The 25,716-nt window shown below is 40.4% G+C and overlaps 1 protein-coding gene across 1 annotated transcript in view; it reads left to right on the top strand.

Annotated features, from left to right (window-relative positions):
* ABCA3 (ATP binding cassette subfamily A member 3) overlaps window positions 1-25,716 on the top strand; it is a gene marked incomplete in the record, with an annotated part of 1,818,321 nt that overhangs the window by 201,394 nt on the left and 1,591,211 nt on the right. Inside the window, 1 exon segment of the mRNA XM_044089258.1 lies at window positions 6,497-6,746. Coding sequence (XP_043945193.1) covers window positions 6,497-6,746 — 250 coding nt within the window.

Genomic DNA, 25,716 nt, shown 5'->3' with positions numbered 1-25,716 from the left:
AAAAGTTGCCAGTTTTAGGAAGGATTAAGGGAGACTGTTGAGAGGAATGTAAAACAGCACACGCTTAGAAACGCAGACTACTTGCCCTTTGCAGAAGTGTAACCACAAAGAGAAAACAATGTCAGCACTCCCCTTAGCAGACTATATTGAGACCATATACTGAAATAGTCTTTGAGGTTAATAACTTCCTTACCTCTGTCGCAGTGTTGCTTAACTGGCTCCTGGCACAAAATAATCCAGTGCACTTCACACAATCACTGACTACAGTTTCTTTGGTAACTTGGGTGTTCAACGCTGTTATGTCGTCCAAAACATTGTGGCGTGTCACCTTTGACATGCATGTCATAAGTTCACCATCACTGGTCTATATCAACAAAAGCAAAAATAACATACTTTTTGCATTAAAAGGTATAATTTGGTGTTGTATATTGTAAGGAAATTATGACCAACTCCAAAGGTTTGTTAGACTTACTTCAGAACATGATGAATATACCTTTATACTACAAAAATAACCATTTTTTTCCTGTATCTTAATTCATATTTAAAGAAGTACGGTTTTGCTATGATCACCCATCTGCTTGGTTTAGATTAGAGTGCAGAAAATCAGACTCAAGGTACCACTTAATAATGTTACATAGTTTAAGTTGTCTGCATATTTCTGCTGTGGAAACATTTGCATATATATCATTGTCACAGTTGCACGTTGAATGCAACTGGGTCCCTAGATGTGCTGAAGATATAAAGGCAATACATTTGGGGCCCTTAACACTGATTTTTTTGAGGTATTCCTTTTTTCATGTATATGTAATTTTCACACAGTTGAGCCTGATTTTGTCAAAGCCTAGTGCATGGCATTTCATTTGTCCATTCTATCCAAAATGTATTTAAACCCATAGCTAGTAGTTTATTGAGCAGTATGTAGTGGTCAGTACAGTCAAAAGCTTTAAGTGTGCATATATTGCATTTACCTGTTTATATGCAGCTTTGATGTTTATTAAAAAGCTGTGTAGTGCTTGCAGTGTGGAATCACATTTCTTTCTAGACAAGTGATGGCGAACGTATGACATGTGTGTCAAAGGTGACACGCCATGATGTTTTGGATGACACATCAGCATTCACCAACACTCAAGTTACCAAAGAAACTGAATGAAACAAAAATACAAGAAATATGTGCCCCTCCATGTATCTATTAAAACTCGGCAACAAAAATGTCATTAAATGATCAAATCAAATGCAGTGTTTAATTTTTTTTCAGTTCATTTCAAAATTACTGTTAAAAGTAGGGTAATTTTTGGTGCAGTATTTTAAGCCCATTTATCAGTGCCCATATCGTTTTCTCTATTGTAAGTCACTGATTTTTCTTTTGCTTTTATAATACATAGCAGGACACATGATTGGACTGTATATATTTTTAAATAAAGTAATATATAAAGAATTATACAATGCCTCCTCTAAAACGTGCACGCTGATTGGCCAGCCCAACCAGCGTGCCCGTTGTAAATCTCTCAATATGCTAACGGAAAAAGGTCCGGTCGCCCGGACTTTTTCCGTTAGTATAAAACACTGTCTCGCTATGTTAAAAGAGTTTAACATAGCGACACAGGTTTAAAAAAAGCAACATAGATCTCCGTTGCTTTTTTTAAAGCTGTCTCGCTATGTTAAACTCCTTTAACATAGCGACACAGTGTGTAAAAAGCAACGGAGATCTTGTGATCTCCGTTGCTTTTTTTTTTAACTGGTCTCGCTATGTTAAATGAGTTTAACATAGCGAGACAGCTTTAAAATAAGCAACGGAGATCTCCGTTGCTTATTTTAAAGCTGTCTCGCTGTGAAAAACCCATTTAACGTAGCGAGACAGTAAAAAGCAATCTTGCGTTCTCCGTTGCTTTTGCCCACAGCTCTGATGTACTGCGTAGGCATGCGCAGTACATCAGAACTGCCGCGGAACACCAGACAGCTGCGGAAGGGCAGCAAAGAGGCATTATACAATGCCATTATTTAAGAAAAGTAATTATTTCTTTTCTTAAATAATGTCATTAATGATAATAGCCGACTTCTGGGTGTGGGTAATGCTGGATTTACCCACGGTTGTCTTTGTTTGGTCCCTCGGGCTTCGCCCTCGGGACCAAACCACGCCAACCATGGGTAAATCCAGCATTACCCACACCCAGGCGTGGGTTATTGCTATATTATTTCTCTTGTTCACTGGGGGGGGTTGACACGCCAGCACGGTTAAGATAGGCATTTTCCAAAGTGTTTGATACGTCGAGCCCAAAAGGTTTGCCATCACTGTTCTAGACAGACTTTTTTTATATTGTAGTCTAAAATAAGCATCGTAGCTTGCAATAAACAGCTATTTCTGGTACTAATCTTTACATTTGCAGTGAGTCAGTCTTAGTAGAAATTGACATCTGACTACTTGAAAAGAATACTCCCAAGGAGCATAAATTAGGAATTGCTGTTCATATGCCTTTTTGTGTAGTCTGTCTAGTCTCAGTATGGAATATCCTGGTAGAATAATTGCAGAGTCCATAATGTCTGGGTGTAGGCCGTGGTCATTTATAGCTAGTGTTTTTGATGAAGGTCTAGCTATCTATGAAGAGTAAGCATGTATTCTGAGGATTACCCTGTTTTGTTCTATTTGCCAAACTGTGTCATGAGCGCTGTATAGGACATGACTGATTTTTACAGCTGGATCCAGTTTAAGATTCATGTCTTCAGCCAACTGCCAATCCTTGTTTGTGAAGTTCCCCTTGGGTGGATGTCAAAGACTAGTGTGAATTGACCTGTAACACTTTTTCTATCAAGAAGCATTAAGATGTGATAACTCAGATAACCTTGTTTTGACCGCTTCTAATTTTGGTATATTAATATGTAGTACTATCTCATACCATGCTTTTCGGCCCCAAAACTTGGACTGAACCACAATAGGAGGGGGAGTATCGATATTCATCAAAGATACCCACACCTCCAGGTTGGTGGCAAAGCACGAAGCATCAGAGACTATCCATGTGCAACTAACAGTGGGTAAAACTGCCTTCCAGTTTATAGCCTGCTACAGACCACTCTCCCAAACCCAGGAACCCCACTCTGCCTTCCTGAGAACACTGGAAAATATGAAGGTCTCTCCAAACACCATTATATTGGGCGACTTCAACTACCCAAACATAGACTGGGAGCATTACTCTAGCTCCAACACCTAGCCCAAAGGTTCCTAGAATTTATAAACTCAAATGCTATGGAACAACTTGTTACCACTCCCACAAGAGGGGAAAACATACTGGACCTGATCATCATCAACATGGGGACTCTATGCTCCAGACCAGAAGTGTATCCCTCACTGGTAAGATCAGTCCATAAACTAATCTCACTGGATATTCACATCCCAACCCCACCCCCTGCCCAGAAAACCACAGTGAAAAACTTCTCTAAAGCAAATTTTACACTCCTCAAAACTGAGGTGGAATCCTTCAAAGCCCCCGGGCCTGTGGAAAATACAGCCCAGACCGCAGAATCCTTTATAAACGCATTCTATGAACACCTTCAGGAATGCATGGATCATGCGATCCCAAATAAAACCAAGACCCAATCCTCCAAAGGCAGACGTCCTGTCTGGTGGACCCCAGCCATAAACAAACTATACAATAGAAGGAGGAAGCTACTAAATGATAAAGCAAAATCCCAAAAAGGGAAGGCATCACTGATCAGTATTAGCAAAAAACTACGGGCACACATAAAATTGTCTAAGACCAGCTTCGAGAGAAAAATTGCACAGGACACTAAGGATAATCACAAGGCTTTCTTTAGTTATGTTAGGAACCTGGGTGGTAATTCCCAGATATGCTCAGAATTAGTCCAAAATGACAAAAATACACCGAACCCACAGACATTGCCAACATCCTAGCTGACAGGTTCAGCGCAAACTTCTCCCCCCCCCTCCCCACCAAAAGGGCAAATATCTATCCCAGCAGAGTGCTGCCCCCCTGACATCTCAGATGCTCAGGTAAGAGCCGCCCTCTCCAAAGCAAAAAACACAGCATCAATGGGACCAGATGGTGTCCTGGGCTGCGTCCTACATGAACTCAAAGAAGAGCTAAACCCAAACATAAAACTACTGTTCAATCTCAGCCTTACTACAGGATATGTGCCCAAAGAGTGGCGTACAGCAACAGTGGTCCCTCTCCATAAAGGTGGTGCCTCAACGGATCCTGGAAACTATCGCCCCATAAGCCTGACTAGCTTGGTCTGCAAAGCTATGGAAAGGATCATCATGGACCTCATAAATAAAGATATTGGGGACCTACAAACACTGGATCCTACCCAGTTCGGCTTTGTTAAGGGCAGATCCTGCCTCTTAAACCTGGTCGATTTCTTTGAAACAGTCACCAAGGCCATTGACGAGGGGAAGGTGGTCCACACAGCCTACCTGGACCTCGCAAAAGCCTTCGATACAATACCCCACTCTGGCATTATAGATAAGCTCACCAGCTTAAATATAAACCCCTATGTCACTAGATGGATTGCAAACTGGCTCAAGGACAGAACCCACATGGTTAGAATTGCTGGAGCCATTTCAGACTCCAAACCAGTTACAAGTGGTGTCCCACAAGGCTCAGTCCTGGGACCTCTCTTGTTCGGTATATATTTCTCGGAGGTACAGGCCAACACGGAAGGACTGTGGCTGACCAAGTTCGCAGATGACTGCAAACTGGGTGCCATAATAGACTCTCCAGCCGACACAAGCATCCTCCAAAAGGGCCTCATAGAAACAGACAACTGGTGCCAGAGCCATGGCCTCAAGCTAAATGCCAAAAGTGTATAGTCATCCCCTTTGGCAAAAACAAAGTGCCCACAAATTACCACATAGGTGGAAATCCATTAAGTACAGAAGAAGTAATTAGGGACCTGGGGACCCAAGTTGATAGCAATCTCTCATTTGACAACCACGTGGCCAAAGTGGTTAGAAAAACATTTTATATAGCCCACCTAATCATGAAGGGATTCACATCTAGATCAGGGAGGTCATCGTGCCTCTTTACTCATCCCTCATCAGGCCCATAATTGAGTACAATGCCCCTTTTGGGATGTACCTTACCAGACACCTGCAGCAACTGGAAAGACCCCAAAAGTACCTCACCAAGAGGATCAAAGGGCTCAAACAGATGCCATATGCTGCCCGGTTAAAGAAACTGCAGCTCTACTCAGTGGCATACCGCCTGTTCAGAGGAGATCTGTGCCTGACGTATAAAGCCATGTCCAACCCGGAATTAATGGACATGCTGCACCTCAGAAAATCCAAATCCCATCGAGCTACGCGCTCAAGAGACTTGAACCTCAGCACTGAAATAAATAGGACATGCTGGAGGGACAGATTCATAACCCAGAGGCTCCCTTCACTCTGGAATAAAATCCCAGTCCAGGTTAGGCAGAGTCCCTCATTGACTCTCTTTAAGAGGAATCTTGATGAGTGGATGGGAGATCGTAGGTTTACCCCGGGTATCACTTCTGTGTCACTGTTAGATAGAGGCACAGTATACTAACCTCGAAAAAGGGCATAGCAAAATAAATTTAAAATGGGTGGCGAAAGCCAAACACATTCTGGCTAGGCTTATAAATGCCCTAGGGCAGATAGCCTAGTATGAACCTATGAACCTATCTTATCTATTTTGTCTTTCTTTTCCATGAGTCAAAATCCTGCTTTTGGATAGTTGAAACAAAACAAGAAACCGTAGCAGCAGTCTGTAATGACATATACTCGAGTAATATAGTGCAGTGACTTAATGTTGTGAGAACTGTGTAGCTTTCTGATTGGTTACTGTGCTGTACTGTGCTCACAGGGAAGAGAGGTGAAGCAAGACTGTCAAGTAAAAGGTGAATTAGCTACTTGAAAGTATTTGGCTGAAGCAGAAGGTTGGGTATAACCTGTCTATGCCTCTGTCCAGTGTTGTGGAAGTCTGACTCTAATAATTTACGTTTTTAGCAACTTTGTGATATCTAGGCACTGTTGTACTAATATATTAAGGAATCCAATGTAATAAATTTTCTAAGCCCCATTAAAACCTCATTCCTTAGTGAATCCATGTAGATCTACAAAAATGTTTGTCGATACTGTAGTGGCTACTAGTAGGCTTATGATTGTTTCAAAATATTGGGGATATTGTCTTTCTAGGGGAGATGTATGCTTACTGTACAGTTGACATGTAAATGCCTTTATGCCCTATTAGACAGTCGCTGACACTGAGCAGAGAGATTAGGATAAGTCCAAATCCTAACCGGGAGACTTTTGTTTCTGTGAGGGTTGTATGTTGGGGATCCTGGCATGTGGTAGCACTGATAGCTAGCTGAGTTAAATGATGAAAGACCAAGTGCTGGCTAGGTATTGCGTGCATATTTGTGAAACCACCGGTTTATGATATCAACTTGATATTGTCAGTATTGAAGATGAATTATGTTTATGGTTTAAAATTCTTTAACTCATTTTTATGATTTGTTTTAGAAACGTCAGATTTTGGTCACTATCGTAGAGATTTCACTCCCATTGGTGTTTGCTGCTATTCTTATTGTTCTGCGTCAACGAGTAGAGTCTGAGAATTATCCCAATGCCACCTTGTATTCCACCTTCAGTGTGGATGAGCTTCCTCTTCATCAGCATGCACATGACAAGTGGCAGTTTGTTTACATCCCTTCTAATGTAAGCTCAGTGGAAAGCCTGGCAAAAACTGTGGCAAAGGAATTAGACTTCACAGGTAAGTCTAGGTTAGAACTGATAATTGTAACCTTTCCCTAGTGGTGACTGCATGCTGATGGAGTTAATGTAGTGTTCTACCCATCCATTCTTGTCTTAAATCTATTTATCTTTTTCACAAAAGTGATTGTGTGAAGCATGTTGTTGTGTCTTTCGGCTTTTCCCGGTTAGGGGTCGCCACAGCGGAACTCCGGTCCACTAATGATTGGCAGATAGATTTTTACGTGCCGAGTTGCCAGCCCTAATGCACAACCTTCAATGAAGGTGCGCCCATTCACGCATGTCTCCATGCAGAAGAGGCTCTAGCTGAGAATCAAACTGGACAGTGTCTTATTGTGAGGCGACAACGCTACCGCAGCACCACCACCACAGCATGTATGCGCATCAAAAGTAATTTTAGAAAAAAAGTGTGTGGTTTTCTACTTTGTGACTTTACAGAGTTGGGGAAAATGTAATATTTAGGAAATATAACCTAGAAGGTGAAATATGGAAGATAGTTGATTGTTAAGCCAGTAATCGAGAAAGACTGTAAGAAAAAAATGCCCACACTAAGGACAGTATAATCAATTTAGTGGGGAAAGGAGATGAACCATTTTATAGATCATGCAAGGAAAAGGAAGAGAGGGCAAGGCTGAGTAGTACAAACAGGTGGACCATATCCTGCCAAGGATACTGTACATCTGGCCAGTATACCAAAGTATGGGCACCTTCCTGTCACGTCACACATCTGCTACATGACCCAGATGTGAGCGTGTATGCTGGTACATGCGGGGTGTACAGGCATGAACTAAAACTAATTTAATTAAACTGAGAATTAAGGAATTAAACTATGTGGTAGCCTGGTTATACAACTGTTTAATAGAAGATGGCGGATACAAATGAGGGACCTATATGCCACATATTCAAGGGAAGACCAATCCTACAAGGATCAGGTTGGTGTCTAGTTTTCCAATTATACAAGGGACAGAAGCCCCACTGTGGAAAGTACATCTGTAAATAAGCTGATGACCTCAGAGTAGCAAAAAAAAAAAAAGACTTTTCAAGCTGAGATTTGTAATGTTGTAGTTACTGTTGGGTAAGATTTTATGATAGTTAAAATAGGTAACATTTTAAGGTAAACTTACTAAGATTTAGATGGAAAAAAACAATATCTGAAGTAAGTTTTTCTTTAAGGTTCGTGAAAGATTTGTCAGAATTTAACAAGCATATTGTCAGTATAAAGAATCTGTTTGAGAGAGGATTTCATGAGTGAGGTTATTTCGAATAGAAGGGTTCCCAAAATTGAACCGTGATAAGTAATGTTTAGTTAAAAAGTGGTGTTTCATCCAAAGTTCAGTCAAGCTAATTTGTTCAGGAGTATTGTAAATTCCTGGTCATGTCTGTGAAAATATCTGCTGTTCTGCTGCCTTTCAAATTGTTAAAGGTAAGTCTGATTACTGTGCATAGAACACTGACTATGCTAAAGTGATTATGGAAGCCACACCGGTCATCAAAGGAGTCCATAGTTAGTGTTTGAATATTTACTTTTCACAGTAGTTTTTTTTCTTTTTTTTTAATGAGGAATAAGAAGTCTGTAGTGCACCTATAGTCCCCAGTTGTGTTTGGGCATGCCACTTTGGGAAATGAGTACTGTTGCATTTTAAATGTAGTTGATACGATGCCAGAAGTTAGGTGTTGTACATGTTAAAATAAAGAGGCCTAACAATGTTTTGTTAGGCTATTGTGCGAAACTATAGATGAAGTGTACTAAATCTGGCTTTTATTGTATAGCTTACCTGGCAAATCTCTGTTCTCCATATATGAAATTTCCCCAAAAAGAAAGGTGGGAACATAGGCTTCTGCTTCAGAAGAAGAGCTAGGGGTTATTGCATTTATGATCAAGTTCATAATTGTATGTATAAAGTTTTAGTATTTTTCACAGAGGTTGTAGGAGGAAGTTTACCTATGATATAAACACTTAGTTCACAGACTGATGGAAGTTTTTGAAGGATGGCAGTTAGAGCAGTTTGTCTCCATTTTTAATGTGTAACTTTAGCAACATTTGTGGCTTGTCTGCAAGCTTTTCTAAGGGTGAGACAGACTTCTTGTGGCAGATATTTCTGTTAGTGTTTCAGTGCTCACAGGCTACGTCTTTCTATTTCATCAAATGTTTAGGGTTGTGGTTAGCCATGAGCAGCACTGTCTTTTAAGTTTCCCTACTTTAACAGGGAACATAGAGTCCCGCATGTGTGCGAGTTAATTAATTTGTGAAGTCCTCTAAAGATAAGCCTCAGCCTTTTGATACAGATTCCCAAAAATCATAAAATTCTTGCCAGGTTTGTTTAATGCACAGATCCAAAGTCAGTCTTCCAAGATCCACCTCCTTACTTTTTGTCCATGTATGTTAACTTTTTACTTTCCTGTTCATGCTTTTAAATCAGCTGCTGTCCCCAGTTCAGGAGATTTCCACTTTCAGGCATTAAGGAACAAAGCATAGCTGCCAAATGCAGAATCTGTACGCTGAGCAGTTGCACAGATAGGGGATAACTTGTTATAACGAAATGAGCCGTTTCACATGGAATGGAGCCAGTTAAGCATTTTCTCACCCCTCACTCAACTTTCGGATCCCTGAACAGCTACAAAGTTTGTGTGACACATCCACATCGGCATCACTTCACCCTGTGCACAAATTGGCTGTCATGTATCCCTCACGGACACTCGTCTCTGGAAATAAATACTCTCCATGCAGTAATAAAGATGCTTGTTTGGGTACTTTTTCTAGGCTAATAAAGCATCATACCTTCTCTTATTTTAAACATCTTTATTAAATTATCACTCAAGGCATAGGTAAACGTACATAAACTGAAAAGAAAACAAAACGCAGTAACAGTTTTTCCATTTGCATACATTATACATCACATAATCAGTACATTACATAAACTGCTAAATTCTTGCCTTCCCTTAAACCTTTCCTCCTCCTCCTGAACATTATTCTGCATATATTGTTCCCACAATTTCCATTTACTTGCATGTAATTTGCTCCTTACCTTTTCTAAAGATCCCACTTCTTGTTCTTTTCTCTGTCTTATAATATTCAGTACTTCACATACAGTTGTTTTAGACTTTGATTTCCATTTTCTAATAGTTACAATTTTGGCAGCCAACATAATTAAACATAATAAGGCCATACTGTGTCTAGGCAATTCTGATCCTGCTTTCCAGCTCAAGAAATTAATCTTTAGTTACAGCCATTTGCTCACTCATTATTTCTGACAGAGTACTCTTTAGGGAATTTTTAAAATCTCATTTTACTCCCTAAACATTTGTTCCCAGTTTCCTCATTCCTACCTATCACACCTCCAACATTTGTCTACATAAGGAAGAATTATTTTTAAGTATGCATGGGATATAAAAAAATACCTTACATATGTCTTTTCATTGCTGTGTTGTAAATTACTTTTCCAGTCTCTCTTCTCTGTCTTTTCTAGCCTCCTCTGATTAATTTATGTTCTTTGTGTTTCACTGTTGCAGTCATCATATTTGGGTTATCCCTGCCAGGGTAGCCCTTGGCCGGCCTGAATACCAGAGACTTAGTATTTCTGCGTCGGTTGCTGTTGCTTGAGAACTGACGTCAGGTTGTCAGTGGTATAAAGGAAGGCATCCGATGCCATTACATCAGTCTTTCTTGTTGTGGAGCCCGAAGCAGAAGCAGTTCGCACGAGTGCTGGTTGACCGCTACCTGAGTTTTGTTGCCGAATTGAAGTTGGTCTTTGAAAGCTAAGTACCCCGTTGGGGATCCTTTTTTCTTGCACTGACCAATGTCAGAAAAAGTTAATATTTGTCTCGCTTGTGGAAAGCAAATACAACACCGGGACTTGTATGTCATTTCATTGCTGTCATGTAAATTGCTTTTCCAGTCTCTCTACTCAATCTTTTCTAACATCCTCTGATTGATTGATTGTTATAGTTATCATGCAATATTTATATGCTGTACTAATTATCTTTTTTTTTTTTTTTTTTTTTTTAACAGCAGCTTCTGTTCTAGATTCAACTAAAAATTCCAGCAGAGCAGGTCTTTCACTTAAGATGCGCTTACCCATTTCTGTTTGCCTATATTCTATCGATTCCTGGTAGGGAAAACCGTCTGTAGCCTGCTGTCCAAATGTCTTCTGGGCCTCATCCCATTCTTTCCTTTCCCTATGTAGTTATTTGTTCCCAATAACTTGGTGCCTTTGCTAGTTCTCTGCAGTGAATTCCAGCTCTGTGTTGCCTATTTTTCTGTACCCTTTCTTGCAGTCATCTCTATTGGCAAAATTTCCTTTCCCATTCTCTTGTTGGCAGGTTCTTAGAATACTTTCTGCTACTTTATGAATATACTATACTGTGTGATTATTTTCCATAAGGATCTGCATCCAAAATCTCTCTCGCTATTTCTTGCACACCCCCACCCCTGCTTTCATAGTCATCCCTTCCCATTTTGAATTATATCCTTCTGCTTCAAAGAGCCTTAACTATATAGCTCTAAATATCCCTTCATATCAGGTAATCCTAAACCACCTTGCTCTATTTGCAGTATCAACTTATCCCACTTAACTGTTGCCTTCTTCCCCTCCCAAGTAAATTCCTTCAACTCTTTATTATTATCCACAATTTCTCCTCTGGTTGATTAAATTTTATTTATGGGTCAGGTATATATATTTTAAAGGAACTAAAACATTTTCTTAGCTTAATTATTACTATCCTTATCCATAAACAAGAGCTTCCAGTTTCTCAGTTTATATCTTTTTAGTCTCTTTCCATATATCCTTTGCCTTTTTAATCCATACACCTAAATACTGCATCTTATCATGACCCCCATCATTGTGTATTGCTGAACCAGTTTGTGGATGCATAATTTACGGCTATAGCCTTTGTTTTATCTTCATTAATTTTATATCCCGAAAAGACACAAAACTGTCTTAAAGTATTCCGTAACACTTAAATGTCCTTTTTCTGGATTTATCAAGTACAAAATAATATCTGCAAATAAAGCCCAACTTTTCTTGATTACCATACCAGTTGCATCCTTGTATTTCTGAGTCCCTTATATTTTTCCAGTAGTTCAGAATATAAAGAAATAACTAAGGGGAAAGAGGACACCCCTGTGTGGATCATCTGTTCAAACACAACTTGTCAGAGAGGAAACCTTACACTTTGTTGCCTCTGATCTTTTATATATCCTCCTAATTAACCTTATTGTATCAATGAATGTAAATGCTTCCATTGTCCTTCTCATAAAATCCCAGCTTACTGTGTTGAATGCTTTTTCTGTATCAAGACCCATTGAGCACAGCAGTATTTCTTACATTCTGCTTCTCTTTGGATCATCATTGTTCTATTAATGTTGTCAAATGTATACCTTCCTTCCAGAAAACCACAGTGATCCACATCTATCAATTTTGGCAACACATTTGTCATTCTTTTAGCTAGTATAATTGAAATGGGTTTGTATGAAGCTGGGTCTGATAGGTCCTTACTGTTCTTAAGTAATATGGCCACCACTGCTTTCTTCCAATATGTGGATGCTTCCCCCTGCTTTTAAAATACTGTTACACAAAATCTTCCAGATCGTTCACTTTCTTCTCTCCTAACTTCCAAGCTTCTACAGGAATACCATCTGTTCCTGGAGACTTACCTAAAGATTGATTTATGCATCACAATTTTTCTCTCGTTCCCTCCTGTCGTAGCTCTTTGAGCATAATTTCCCTATAATCTTGGCATAATTAAGTCTTTCATAAGTATTTCTATGTGTACTATTTCTTGATTGTGACAAAGGGAAATACTGCCAGCCCTGCTAGCTGGAATTGTGTAAATAATTATATAATTTGTGAATATTAATATGATTTAAATAGAAATGTAATAGAGATGCTGCCACCCCAGCTATCTGGAATTTTGTAAATAATTATATGTAATTTGTGAATACCAGCATGATGCAAATGCTTGTGTTACCACTATATTAGAACTGTATGTTATATGTGTATCAAACTGTTGGTACAAAAGTATGTGTTGAACAGGGTTTTACAGTATAACTGTGCTAGTGGGGAGTCTTGTTGGGGATCTGGAGAAAGAGAAAAAACAGTCCCAGACTGACTGTGGACTATGTGTGCTCTTAAGAGAAATTGCACTTTACTGTGTGTGTACTTGTCATCCTCCCAGTATGTACATTCCCCACTGTTGCCAGTGGTGAGGATCGAGGCTCCTTGATTACTGCTTTTTATAAATGTACATAAAATTTCTGAATAATGTCTTAAACATGTATAGGATCTCTGGCTATTTTTCTTGTTTAAGGCTACAGAAGTTTGCTACCAACCATTTCTATTTTCTTTTACTTAAAATACTGTATTAGGAGTTTTTGTGTTCTGGAGTTATCAGAAAACACTTGCTTAGCAGGAATCTTTCTAAACTCATGCACATTATCCACATCCTCACGTATTTTCTATTTAGCACTCTGCATTTGTCCCTCTTCTTATTTTGTGAGATTTCCCTTATTGTTCAGTACATTAACTTTTGTCAGACTCTCTAATTCCTGTCACTTGTTAACCATATCTTGTTTTCTTTTATTTCTACCATATTTTTAAACTACACTTTCATTTTATCCCACTCAGTAGCTATATTTCTATCATCTCTAATAACTCTTTAATAATTTCCACTACCTATTCCTTAAATTCCCCTTTCAATAACAGGTATGTGGGAAAGCACCAGTCTCATTTTTACTTCATTACCCTCTATTTTTATTTTAGTCTTTATTGGTGCATATAATGTAAGATCATTGTTGGATGTCTGTGAAAGCTGTTAATTAAATGCAAATGTTCCTGTGAAATATAATTTCTGTCTAGTCCATTTATTGTACCTTGGGAAATAATGTATAAATTCTTCCAAGTTCCTACTACTGAAGTCTCATCTTCTATGCAAGATATTTCATAAATTTCTACGGAAATCTACCCTTTTTGTTATATTTTCTCTTCTAGGTTCCCTGACATCTCGCTATTGCAAATCAAGTTCCAGTCCCCACCTGTAAGTTAAAGCAAATTATTTCTTTCAAATTTTTCTTAAGCTCCTTAATTATAGTTTTTGACGGAATATAAATGCATGCCAGTGTATTCCTCCTCCCTTGCCAATAGCACCTTGCTACCACAAATCTACCATATTTTTTTTCCTACTTCTATTATTATTGGAGCCCTTCTAGCAATTAGTATAATTACTGCTCTTTTCCTTTGTCCCCAAGATTCTGCTGAATGTCCATCTTGAAATCCTTTTTGTCAAATCCACATGCTGATTTCAGTATCTCTTGCAGAATTGTTATTTGCAATCTGCATTTCTTAATGTAATTCAATACTTTTCCTTTGGGTTATAACTATAAGGCCATTTACATTCCAAGATATTATGAATAGCATAGCAATTATGATAAGCTATTGTTCCCACCTGTTGTACATGACAGTTTTTTTTAATGTGCATTTTCAACTTGTGTTACATGCACAGTCTGATCTTTCTTTATCTTCTCATCTCCATTTGAATCTGTCACATTTTTCAAAATGTTTTGTTTTAATGAAAGCCCACTAACAAAATAACTACATTTTCAAAATGCCTCCATGCCCAATTATTAACTTAGAGCAACCACACAAAGCTGTATACATCTTCAAAAGATGTTTAACCCTCTAGATGGGAACAGTTACCTGATTGACAGCTGGGGTCTATATTGAATTAACGAAAATCCGCTTGTGCGAATACGTAAACATCGACACATATACAGCGAAGCGGCAGAAGAGCGAACGTCCAGAACCGCAAAGATCGAACTGCCATAGTTGTCCACGGCAGTAGGTGATTTCCTTATCCGGTATAGCTCCCTAGGGTAAGTGTGCGATAGTTACTGACCTTAGGGTTAGGGTGCGTTAAGGTAAGTGCATATGTAGTGGTATGTTTAACTTAGATGTTAGGGTTAGAAATAGGGTTAAGTTTAGTGTGTCTATATAGTAATGTAGTTAAGTAGCGGAGTATATACGGTAATTTTTTTTTTTACTTTTTGGGTGTTGTTTTATATAGTTAGATGTATTTGTGTGTCCTGTAGGTTTTATTAGGATATGGGAGATATGTAGGTGAAATGTAGGTATGGGTATAGTATGTTTTTATTTTGTTTGGGTAGGCAGTATGCAGCGGGAGGTGGAGTTGGCCAACTATGGGGATTCGACATTTTGTATTTCGCGGTTTTGTACGTTCGCTTTCTTTGCATATCGCTGTTTGTGTCGACGTTTACTTATTCGCGCAAGAGGATTTTTGGTAATTCAATATAGACCCGACAGCTGCACCCACAAGCATTACCTAATGTAAAATTAAAGTTAGCCATGCTAAAGCACATACTGTCCTCTCACTGACTGCTGTATGTTATGTCATCTCTATTCCCCTCCCAGATGTGAAAAACAGCTTGGATGCTTTCTGAAAACATTACATTTTAGCCCTATGAAAAAGTGCACTATCTGTAAATAAAACTAAATTTTATACTGTTCTGTTAAATGCATTAAAGTATTAAAGCTGCTAGGGAGGCTGTCTCTTATTCACTTTCCATAATTTCAAACTTTTTCACCGAACTGCTTGCTATTGTACCTTTACATTTCCCTCCGCAAAGAAAGCTCAGAACTCTCAAATTTAATCACTTACACCTGCAGATAGCTTGTCTACATGGAAAAGTACACGGCAATCAATCTTTGTAAATTTCACTCAGAACAGAATGTACAGCTACATTCAGCTGCAGACCTGACTGCCACTGAACATGTGCTAATGGGGAGAAAACAAGCTAATTTATTTATTTAACGTGTGTTGACTGGGAAAGTCTGACTAGTTCAGAGTCTATTTTCAGCGGAGGCCCGGGGAGAAACACTCCAGATGCATGCCTTTAGAATATGGGAGGAAACCGGAGTAACCGAAGGAAACCCATACGAACACAGGGAGAACATGCAAACTCCACACAGAAGGCACCCCAGCCAAGAGTCAAACCGGAGAACCTCTTGCTGTGAGGCGACAACGTTAACCGCTGCACCACTGCGCCACCTAATGTCTTTGCAGATGTAAGAAACTTGACATTTTTCATGACTTTCATTATTTTATTTTTAAAGCCTACTTTCTTACAAAAAAACCCCTCTTTTTTTATAGCTTAAGCCAAGGGCATTAATGTAGATATTCACCCTTGTTGAAGGTAAGAGAAGCTGTCTTAATTGTACATACGTGCACTTTTACAATCCTACCCCCATCCCAGTAACTCAAGATCATAGCATATTAACATTAAACTTGCTTTTTGTCCAGACTAGCTTCTCTTGTTATACTGTAAAGCCTATATTTTTACTGCTGTAGTAATTGTTTACTTTAATGTCTTTAACACACAGAACATTCACTGAAAAGTCCCCCCCCACACACACACACACACACACATTTAAAATAATCCTCACTGCACATAACTGCTTTACTACATATAACATTTAGTTTAGATTATGAAATGTTTTATATAAATACTAAAGACAAACATTGTTTCATTTAACAGTTACTTTTCCCCCATTGGTGTCTTCTAAAAAACTAACAACATAAACTGGGGTGTGTACTTTACAGTCCATCCACAAGTTTAACAAAGTTAAAAAAAAAAAAAAAAAAAAAGTTCTGACTTTTTCAACCACTTTTTCTTGTAAAGCCAGATTTCATGAATATGATGTGTGCTTTATAGTCTCCCATTTTTTTCAGTAATATCATTATTGCTGGTATTCTTAGTGTTCATATCCCAACTCTTGACTCTGGCTCAAATCCAAGGTACTCCTGATTCTTCAAGTCAACTCCTGTACTTTTTCTGTCAATCGTGCATTTTCCTTTGGAAAATTAGAAAATGTTTCACTGGCAAGGAGTCTCTTATTAACTTTACTGTCAGGAGAATGAGAAGGAGAGTTCCCCTTCTGCTTGCTGGCTCACTTTTTATGGATAAACTTTTTATTTCTTCCTTAGCCTGTTCTCCATCATAAAATATCTTTGATCCTCCAGGAAAAAAATGTTCTGAATTCAGCTGGACTCAGCAACTTGAACCTCACACCTGCCTGTTGACATTCCATCATTCCTGGGATTTATTTGCCCTTCTCCTGCCTGGTGTACTATGAATAATCTTTTTTCTGTAAGCCCTTCTGCTACAGCTTTGCTATAATCAACTCTTTATGCTGGTATGATTGCATCTTTACTAATATAGGTCTTGGCTACTTTCTCATGACCAGGTTTGGAGTATACACTTAACAAATCCTGCTGTGGAATACCAGTCCAGTTGCTTGTTTTTGCTTTCATAAAATTAATACGGTCTGATCTTTACAGTTTCTCTAGTACAGCTGAAAATCTCAGGTTTTCTTTTTGCACTGTCTTCTACGTTTGCTGTTCTTTGAAACAACTCTTCTTGAGAATACTCTTACTCAGCTAGCTTTTTCTTCATTTCAACATCTGAGTTTTGCAGTTCTCAGTTCATCTGAGCAGCTAGTTTAAACTTTCTATTTTTCCAGACTTTTGTTCTTATAGTTGATGTGTTCCTTTAGTGTTTCGTTTATTTTAATCGCCTATCTGTACATTTTGATTTATCTTTTCCTCTAAATTTTACTGGAAGCCATCTCTTGAACCAAAGTTGAAATTTGAACTGTTCTTGGATGAAGAGCTGCAGAATTCTTTCTAGTCTGTTCTCTCTGCACCTTTCCTGGTTGATTTTTTTTCAGGTTTTCCAAATTTCCACGTTGCTGGTAACGAGATAGTATTTTTTATTTATTTGACATTTGTTTACCGAGGTGGTCTGATTGGGCCTACAGAACCCATTTTCAGCAGAGGCCCAGGGAGAAAAGCTCCACATGCAGTACAATACAAATACAGTAAAATCCAATACAAAACAAATGACATTAGAAATACTGTACAAAAATAAGTTGAAAGAATAAAACTATGTTACAAAATGTTACAATGTATACTACACATCTAGATGATTCTATAGAGTTAAAACATTATAGACAATAATAGTCACTCTCACCATACATGATGTAGTGTCCAAAAAATAGTACGTAGATAGTGCAGTGTGTGACATTGACTGCTATATTACATGAAAAAACAGAATGTTAGTTTCCGTTAGGAAAATAATATGGCTTAGTGGTAATTAATGCAGTCTATTGTGTCACTGGTCTGGGGTTTGAGACTGGCAGAGGTTTTAGGGCTAGGCTTATAAATGCCCTTGGGCAGATAGCCTAGTATGAACCTATGAACCTATGAACCTATGATGCAGAAAGATAGTGAGAGAGTTAAGAAGAATAGAAGCAATACAGCCGGAGCAGTAGCTTAAGGATATGGTATAGAAACAGAGAAGGAGTTAGAAGAGCCTTAGAATCTTGCAGACTGTGAAGGATTGAAATGTGACAGAAGAGGAGGATGAAGTTAGTGTGGAGGAAGAGGAAGAGATGAGCATTAGGCAAGCTTTAAGCAGGAGCAGAGCCATGTATTTTTGAGATGATTTTTAAAGAGGTTTTGAAATGGGTTAAGCCAGGCATAGACCTGGTAGCTAGAGGTAGTGAATTCCGAAGAAGAGCGAGACAGTATGAGTACAGAGAGTGACCTGGTTTTCTTGTGGGTTTTAAAATAGCTAAGAGATTTTTGTCTTCTGGGTGATTAACTTTATAGTTGCTCTGCTCTGCTTTGGGTGGCTAACTACTGAGGTAATGGGAACAAGGAAGGAATAGGTAAATTTAACTGTTAAGGCTTCAGTGATTTCTTCTATTAATAATCTGTACAATTCTCCATTCAGCCTCTCTGGGTCAGGTGCTTTGCTTTGGTTGTCTTTTTAATGGCTTATCTAACCACTACCTCTACTGCCGAACTCCTTGCCTTGTTTGGGGGAGTCTGAACGAAAGCTGTACACACACACACTGCTGTTTAGGACTTCATTGATTTATTTTTTCTCATATAGCACCCTTTCTTCCTGGGTCTACGTGTAAAACATTATAAAAATGCAGGAACTCGCTACATCCGTTTCATGACGCAGGTACTACCTGGCTTAGGTATGATAGCATACATTACAATAGATCTCTTCTGTTTAACTCTGAGCTGTACCTCCCTGGACTATAGGAAGAGAGACATGATTGCGCGCTCTGAATATGTGCCCCAGGCATGTATATCCCTAGCTGTGAGCAGCATTCTACCAAAACCTAGGATGATACCACAATTTAAACAAAAAATGATTGACGTCAACAATTGGCTTAGTTTCTGGTGTCATTCTAAAGGGATCTCATTCCTCTCTGCTTGGGATGACATGGTAGATGAACCACGCTGCTTTGCTAGAGATGGTCTTCACCTGTCACCTCTAGGCTTTCTGGTACTGCCTAAGGCACTTGCCTCCACTATAGTGCGTTTTTTTAGGCAAGGTCTCAAGAACAACATTTCTGACATGAAATTATCCCTCATAAATAAATTAAGGGTTATGCTGCTTAATGGTAAGAGTTTAAATTTTGAAACTGCATTCTCTGGAAGCACTCCTCTCCCTGGAGGATGTTGATGTCTGTGCAGTCACTGAAACTTGGTTCAGGGCCAGAGAGTACCCCAGCCTTACAAGGCTACAATGCCTTCAACACTTTCAGTTTGCAAAATGGACGTGTGAGAACCAGAGGGGAAGGAGAATCTATTTTCATCAAAAATAAACACACCTCTAGACTGGTTAGACAGGAAAATTCCGTGGAGTTACTCCCACATTCAACTGACTGTGGGTAAGACCCCCCTCCAAATAATTGTTGGCTATAGCCCCCCATCAATAAACCAAGATACCTACGCTGCTTATTTGGACCTACTCCAGTCATTCCAGTTACAACCAAACACTCTAGTCACAGGCAAGTTTTAACTGTCCCTCCATTGACTGGGAAAAATATATGAGTTCCAACATGCCCGCACAAAGGTTCCTGTACTTTAACACAAATGCCCTGGAACAAATAGTAAGCTACCCCAAAAGGAGCTTAAACATTCTTGACCTGGTCCTCACCAACACAGGTGACTGTTACACCACCACAAGTGTAGGACCCTCATTGGTTAAATCTGATCACAAATCAGTCACATTTGAAGCAATAACACCTGAACCCCTCTTAGGAGAAATCATGCTAAAAAATTTCACCAAAGCTAATTATGCCCTCCAAAGGGTTGGCATACACTACTTCAAAGCACCCGTTTCCACAGATGTCATTGACAGCTATACTAAGGTATACACTTATACAGATGTATAGCCACAGCTGTACCTGATGGGTATAGATCCTGAAGAAAAAAAAATCCTCTAAGGGCAAATTCAAAAAAAAAAAAAAAAAAGCAACAATAGCTAAAGGTAACCGTGAGGCATTAAAGGTAGGACTCAGATGTGTGCTGAACTAGCTATGGATGGCATCTCACACACTAATCTTGTAAAAATAGCTAACCTGTTAACTGACAGGTTTGGTGAAAATTTCACCCTCTGTCCCCTCCAAACATACCACAAAGCATTCCTTCAACATCTCCCCCACCTTGCATCTCCAAAGAGCAGGTCATTAATGCTCTCTCCAAGGCCAAGGACACAGCCTCTATGGGACCGGATTGCATCCCATGTCGTGTTTTACATTGTCTAAAACACAAACTAGCAACTCCCATTAGTTACTCTCTACAACCACAGCCTTTGTACTGGTTTTGTCTCTACTGAATGGAGAACAGCAACTGTCATACCCCTTCACAAAGGGGGTACAGCAACAGACGCTGGGAACTATAGACCCATACGCTTAACCAGCCTTTTCTGTAGGGCCGTAGAATGAATCATCATGGACTTTATAAATAAGAATATAGCTGATCTCCAAACCTTTGATTTGACCTTGGTTTTGTCAAAGGCAAGGCAGGTCTTGCCTATTAAATCTGGTGGACTTCTTCGAAAATGTCACCAGAGCTATAGATGAAGGCAAATATATGCAAACAGCCTATCTGGACTTAGCAAAAGACCTTTGACCAATCCTACAGTCAGGCATCATTGATAAACTCACCCAGTTGAATATCGACTCTTGTGTCATCAGTCAGGTAGTTTGCTAACTGGCTCACCAACAGATCACACACAGTCAAGTTTGGGACTAATACCTCCACCAGCAGACCTGTCACTAGTGAGGTTCCACAGGGGGTCAGTGCTGGCCTCCCTACTTGGAATATACTTCTGAAAAGTTCAGGTCAAGACAGAGAGGCTGTGGCTGAGTGTGTGCTGATGACTGCAATCAGTAAATCCCCAAAAGATGTCAGTTTACTTCATGAGGAACTTACGCAGACCAATGACTGTTGCCAAAGCCATGCTCAAACTCTGTGCTAAAAATCCATTATCATACCCTTCAGTAAAGATGATTTCCCTGCTGACTACTTTCTTTTGGCTTTTCCCAGTTAGGGGTCACCACAGCAGAACTCTGGTCCGCTAAAGATTGGCAGTGGATTTTTATGGTGCCAAGTTGCCAGCCCGACACCCAACCTTCAAAGAAGGCACACCCATTCAAGCAAGCACCTACCTGCATGTCTCTAAACATCACACGACCGTGGGGAGGACATGCAGACTCCACACAGAAGGCGCTCCAGCCGAGAATCAAACGGGAGAACCTCTTGCTGTGAGGCGACAACGTTAAATGCTGCACCACAACGGCTTCATGATTTCCCTGCTGACTATCATATAAAAATACCCTAAACACCAGCTCAGTAGTGACAGATTTAGGAGCGCAAGTTGACTGTGGCCTTAACCTTTACCACTATATGTCTACTGTGGTAAGGAAGGCATTCCACGTGGCACAGCTCATTAGCAAAGGAATTGCCTCGAGTGAAAGAGGTTAGAACTCTTCTGTACTCGTCCCTCATCAGGCCAGTAATAAAGTACAGTGCTTCCTTTGGTATGTACCTTACCAGGCACCTGCAGCAACTTGAGACACCTCAGATTTCTAACTAAGAAAATTTTGGGTCTCCAGCACATGTCCTACATTGACAGACTGAAATCACTGATGTTCATCGTGTTACACTGCTGCAGTTAATACTCTTGGGTTATCCTGCCATCAGGCGGTTCCCCAGTCGGCCTGAGTTCCAAAGTCTTGGTCCGGCGTCGGTTGCTGTCATCTCCTCCCTGATGTCAGTGCGGCAGGGGTATACAAGATGCAGCAGACGCCATTTTCTTCAGTCTTTCTTGCCGCGCGGTGCCAAAAGCAAAAGCAGTTCGCAATGCCGGTTGGCAGTCTCCTGAGATTTTCATTCCGAATCCAGAACCGAATTCCTCTACAAAGCTAAGTACCCCGTTGGGGAAACTTTTTCTTGCCTCAGACCGATGTCAGTAAAAGTTAATAACTGTATTTCTTGTGGGAAGCAAATACCTCTTAAGGATTTCCATTCTTATTGTATCCCATGCCTAGGCCCAGACCACAATGTCACTGGTTGTCGGTTTTGTGCTAGGTTTAACAACGCACTGTTAAACTCGGTTTGACTTTGCCCGACATTTTTTTTGGTAGAAAATTCAATTATACCATGCCGTCGGAACTTCCGACGACCGGAATACATAAAAAGCGCAAAGACAAGGATAGGCATCCGAGGCCCAAAACTGACGACGAAGCCTCTTCTAGGCCAGTCGCAGGTTCTCCGGTTTTCAGCGAGGCGCCTTCGCAGCCCCTGACGACTGCTTCTGTAGAACCACAGGCTGCCTCTGACTCCCACGGGGAGAGGGCTGGGTCTTCGGATGCACAAGTTATTCAGCCTACCAAAACGAACCCTTCAGAGGGATCCAGAGTAGCTGAGCTGCCCGCAGCTTCAGAGGGAGTTTTCAGACCTACTTGGTTAAGCAATAAACCCTCTGCTAAGTCTAAACCAGCTTTAAAATCAAAGAAACAAATACAGCACTCTCCAGCACAGGCCTCCATGCCTAAGAAACAAATGCTCAAAATGACCGAAGACCTAATCACTCTGATCAGGGGGTCCCATCCCCCTCCTGATAAAAGGCCTAGACAGGATGCAGACTATGACTCATCCGACCAGGTGTCCATCTCTTCAGATTCATCCTCAGACCTAGGATACTCTTTACCCCCTTATGAGGATTCTGATGCTGAAGAGTCAATTCCATAAGCCTCTCCGCCTGAGGACTACTCCTTTGGGGAAACCTTGCACACCATGACTGAGCATTTCCATTGGGAAGGCCAGGATTACTCAGAATCCAAGAAAAGGCTCAGAGACTTCCTTTTATTACCTCAACACAGACCACTTGCTATTCCGCCAGTGTTAGATATTGTAGATGATGTGTATACTGAATCCGGCCTAAATCCCAATTCCTTACCTCCAGCCCCAGTTAAACCTGACTCACACAAATTTCTGTACAAAAGCCCTGTTGCTGACCCTGAAACTATTTCTCAGGGACCCATAGGGGTTAAGGCCTCATCAGCCAAGAATCCAGTTCCCTCTGGCAGAGATTCCAGAGCATTAGACAGATGGGGGAAAAGAAAATATACACGTCTGCAACTTTAGCAATGAGAGCCTTAAATTGCCAGTTTCACATGCTGAAATATCAGCAATTCTACTGTCTCAGTTGAAACAAAAAATGCTTCCAGATTCAGATCCTCCTACTTCTAAAGAAATGCAGGATTTATTGCATGCAGCTGAACTGGTGGGAAAACATACTTTGCAATGTGGTTTTGATTCTTTAGAGGCCTCCTGTAGAGTAGCCATTACAGGCTCTGTCATTAGAAGACATGCTTGGTTAAAAGAACATACGTTACCAGATCATGTTAAAGCAAAATTATTGGATGCACCTTTGCAGCAGGATGTGTTATTTGGAGTTAAGGCAGAAGAGGTATTAAAGAAAATGGAGGATAAGGCAAAATCTATGCAAACGGTGAAGGATTTCTTACAGGTTCAGCCTCCTAGATTTAGCAGAAATTGGCCAACTAAGAATTGGTCCTTTCCAGTTACAGACAGACCTCAAAGGGGCAGATACAGATGTCCAAGAGGTAGAGGTCAACCACAAGGTCCTTACAGGCCTCGACAATGGGTTGCATCAGGACAGAAAGAAGGGGAAGACAGGCCCCAACCATATAAAAAGCAGCCCCAATGACTTCCCACTACAGCTGCCAAACAACTCTCTCTTGGCAGCCCCCCTGGGAGGAAAACTGACACTTTTCTCTCACAATTGGCATATGATCACCAAAGACAAATGGGTTCTCAACATTGTATCTCAAGGTTACAGGTTCCACTTTCACACTCTGCCAAGGTTAAAAGGAATGCCAAATCTGCCACCAAATCAATGGGCAGAGGCTCAAAAACAAATTACAGCACTCCTGGATATGGAGCTATTCAAAAGGTACCACCACAGGAGCAAGGACAAGGTTTTTACTCAAGACTCTTTCTGGTTCCCAGGAAGGACAAAGCCTGGAGGCCCATTCTGGATCTTTCTTCTCTAAGCACTTACCTGGATGTTCCGAAATTCAAAATGTTGACACTACAGCAGCTTCTTCCCATGCTGGGCAAGAAAGCTTGGCTCGTGACATTGGACCTCAAGGAGGCATACCTGCATGTCCCTATCAGACAAAACTGCAGAAGATACCTCAGGTTCATAGCTGGTTCAATGCAGTATCTATTCTCTGCACTGCCCTTTGGCTTATCTACTGCACCCAGGGTCTTCACAAAGTGCCTGGCACCAGTAATTGCATTTTGCAGACAGAAAGGAATTCAAATTTATCCGTACCTGGACGACTGTCTGATTCAAGCAGAGAGCAAGGACATTCTTCTAAAGCATCTGGCATTTGTAAAAAAGTTATTAAGTTGCCTGGGGTACACAGTAAACAAAAAGAAATCAAAACTAGTGCCCTCACAAGAGATAATATTCCTGGGTGCCAGCTTGAACACAACGGGCCAGATGGCTTATTTCACGCTAGACAAGCAGGGACAACTGACCCAATACTTTCAATTGATGGCAACAAAGACTCCTCTCCCTGCAAGAAAAATTCTACAGGCCTTTGGTTACATGGCATCTTGCATACTACTAATTCCATATGCCAGACTGCATATGAGGAAACTACAGTGGTACCTAAAGAATGTATGGTCTCAACACTGTCAAAGATTGGTAAGAGTTATACCACTAATTCCTTGCCTTCAACAGGAGTTTCAATGGTGGGCTCACCTCAACACTGGTCAGCCTTTTACCCAACCCACAGCCAGGCAAACACTGACAACAGATGCATTGGACTACGCCTGGGGAGCACACATGGCAGGCAACTGTATTCAGGGCAAGTGGCCCGCAGAACAAAGGCATCTTCACATCAATCAAAAAGACATTCTAGCTGTACAAAATGCACTTATAGCTTTCAAGGACCTGCTGCATCCAGGACAACTACTACTAAAAACAGACAACACTACAGTTATGTGGTATATAAGCAAGGGGGCACTCACTCCTACTCCCTCTGCAGGCAAGCCATGACCTTGTGGAACACCGCTCTAAACTATCAAGTTCATCTGCAAGCACAATTCCTGCCAGGAGAGAAAAACACACTGGCAGATGACTTAAGCAGAAACATCATGGATCCCCACGAATGGGTATCGAATCCACAGATATTCAGAATGATAACACAGAAATGGTGGAGCCCGGACATAGATCTGTTTGCATCCCCAGTGAACTGCCAGCGACAGAAATTCTGCACAAGGAGTTACCATCCACAAGCATGGAAAGTGGATGCCCTCTCATTCAGCTGGAAAAACCTACAAGTATACGCTTTCCCACCACTACCTCTCCTGCCAAAGGTACTCATAAAAGCTAGGCAAGACGAGACAGAGATGATCCTGATTGCACCAGACTGGCCACACCAGCACTGGTACCCAATCTTAAAGAACTTAGCACAAGGACCACCCTAGATTTTGCCTCAAATCCCACATCTGCTGACTCAGCACAACAATCAGATAATACACAGCCAGCTAAA

Source organism: Protopterus annectens, chromosome 12.part0, assembly GCF_019279795.1.
Source record: "Protopterus annectens isolate FY-2018-M chromosome 12.part0, PAN1.0, whole genome shotgun sequence".
Lineage (NCBI taxonomy): Eukaryota > Metazoa > Chordata > Ceratodontiformes > Protopteridae > Protopterus > Protopterus annectens.
This window is presented reverse-complemented; position numbering and strand designations above follow the sequence as displayed.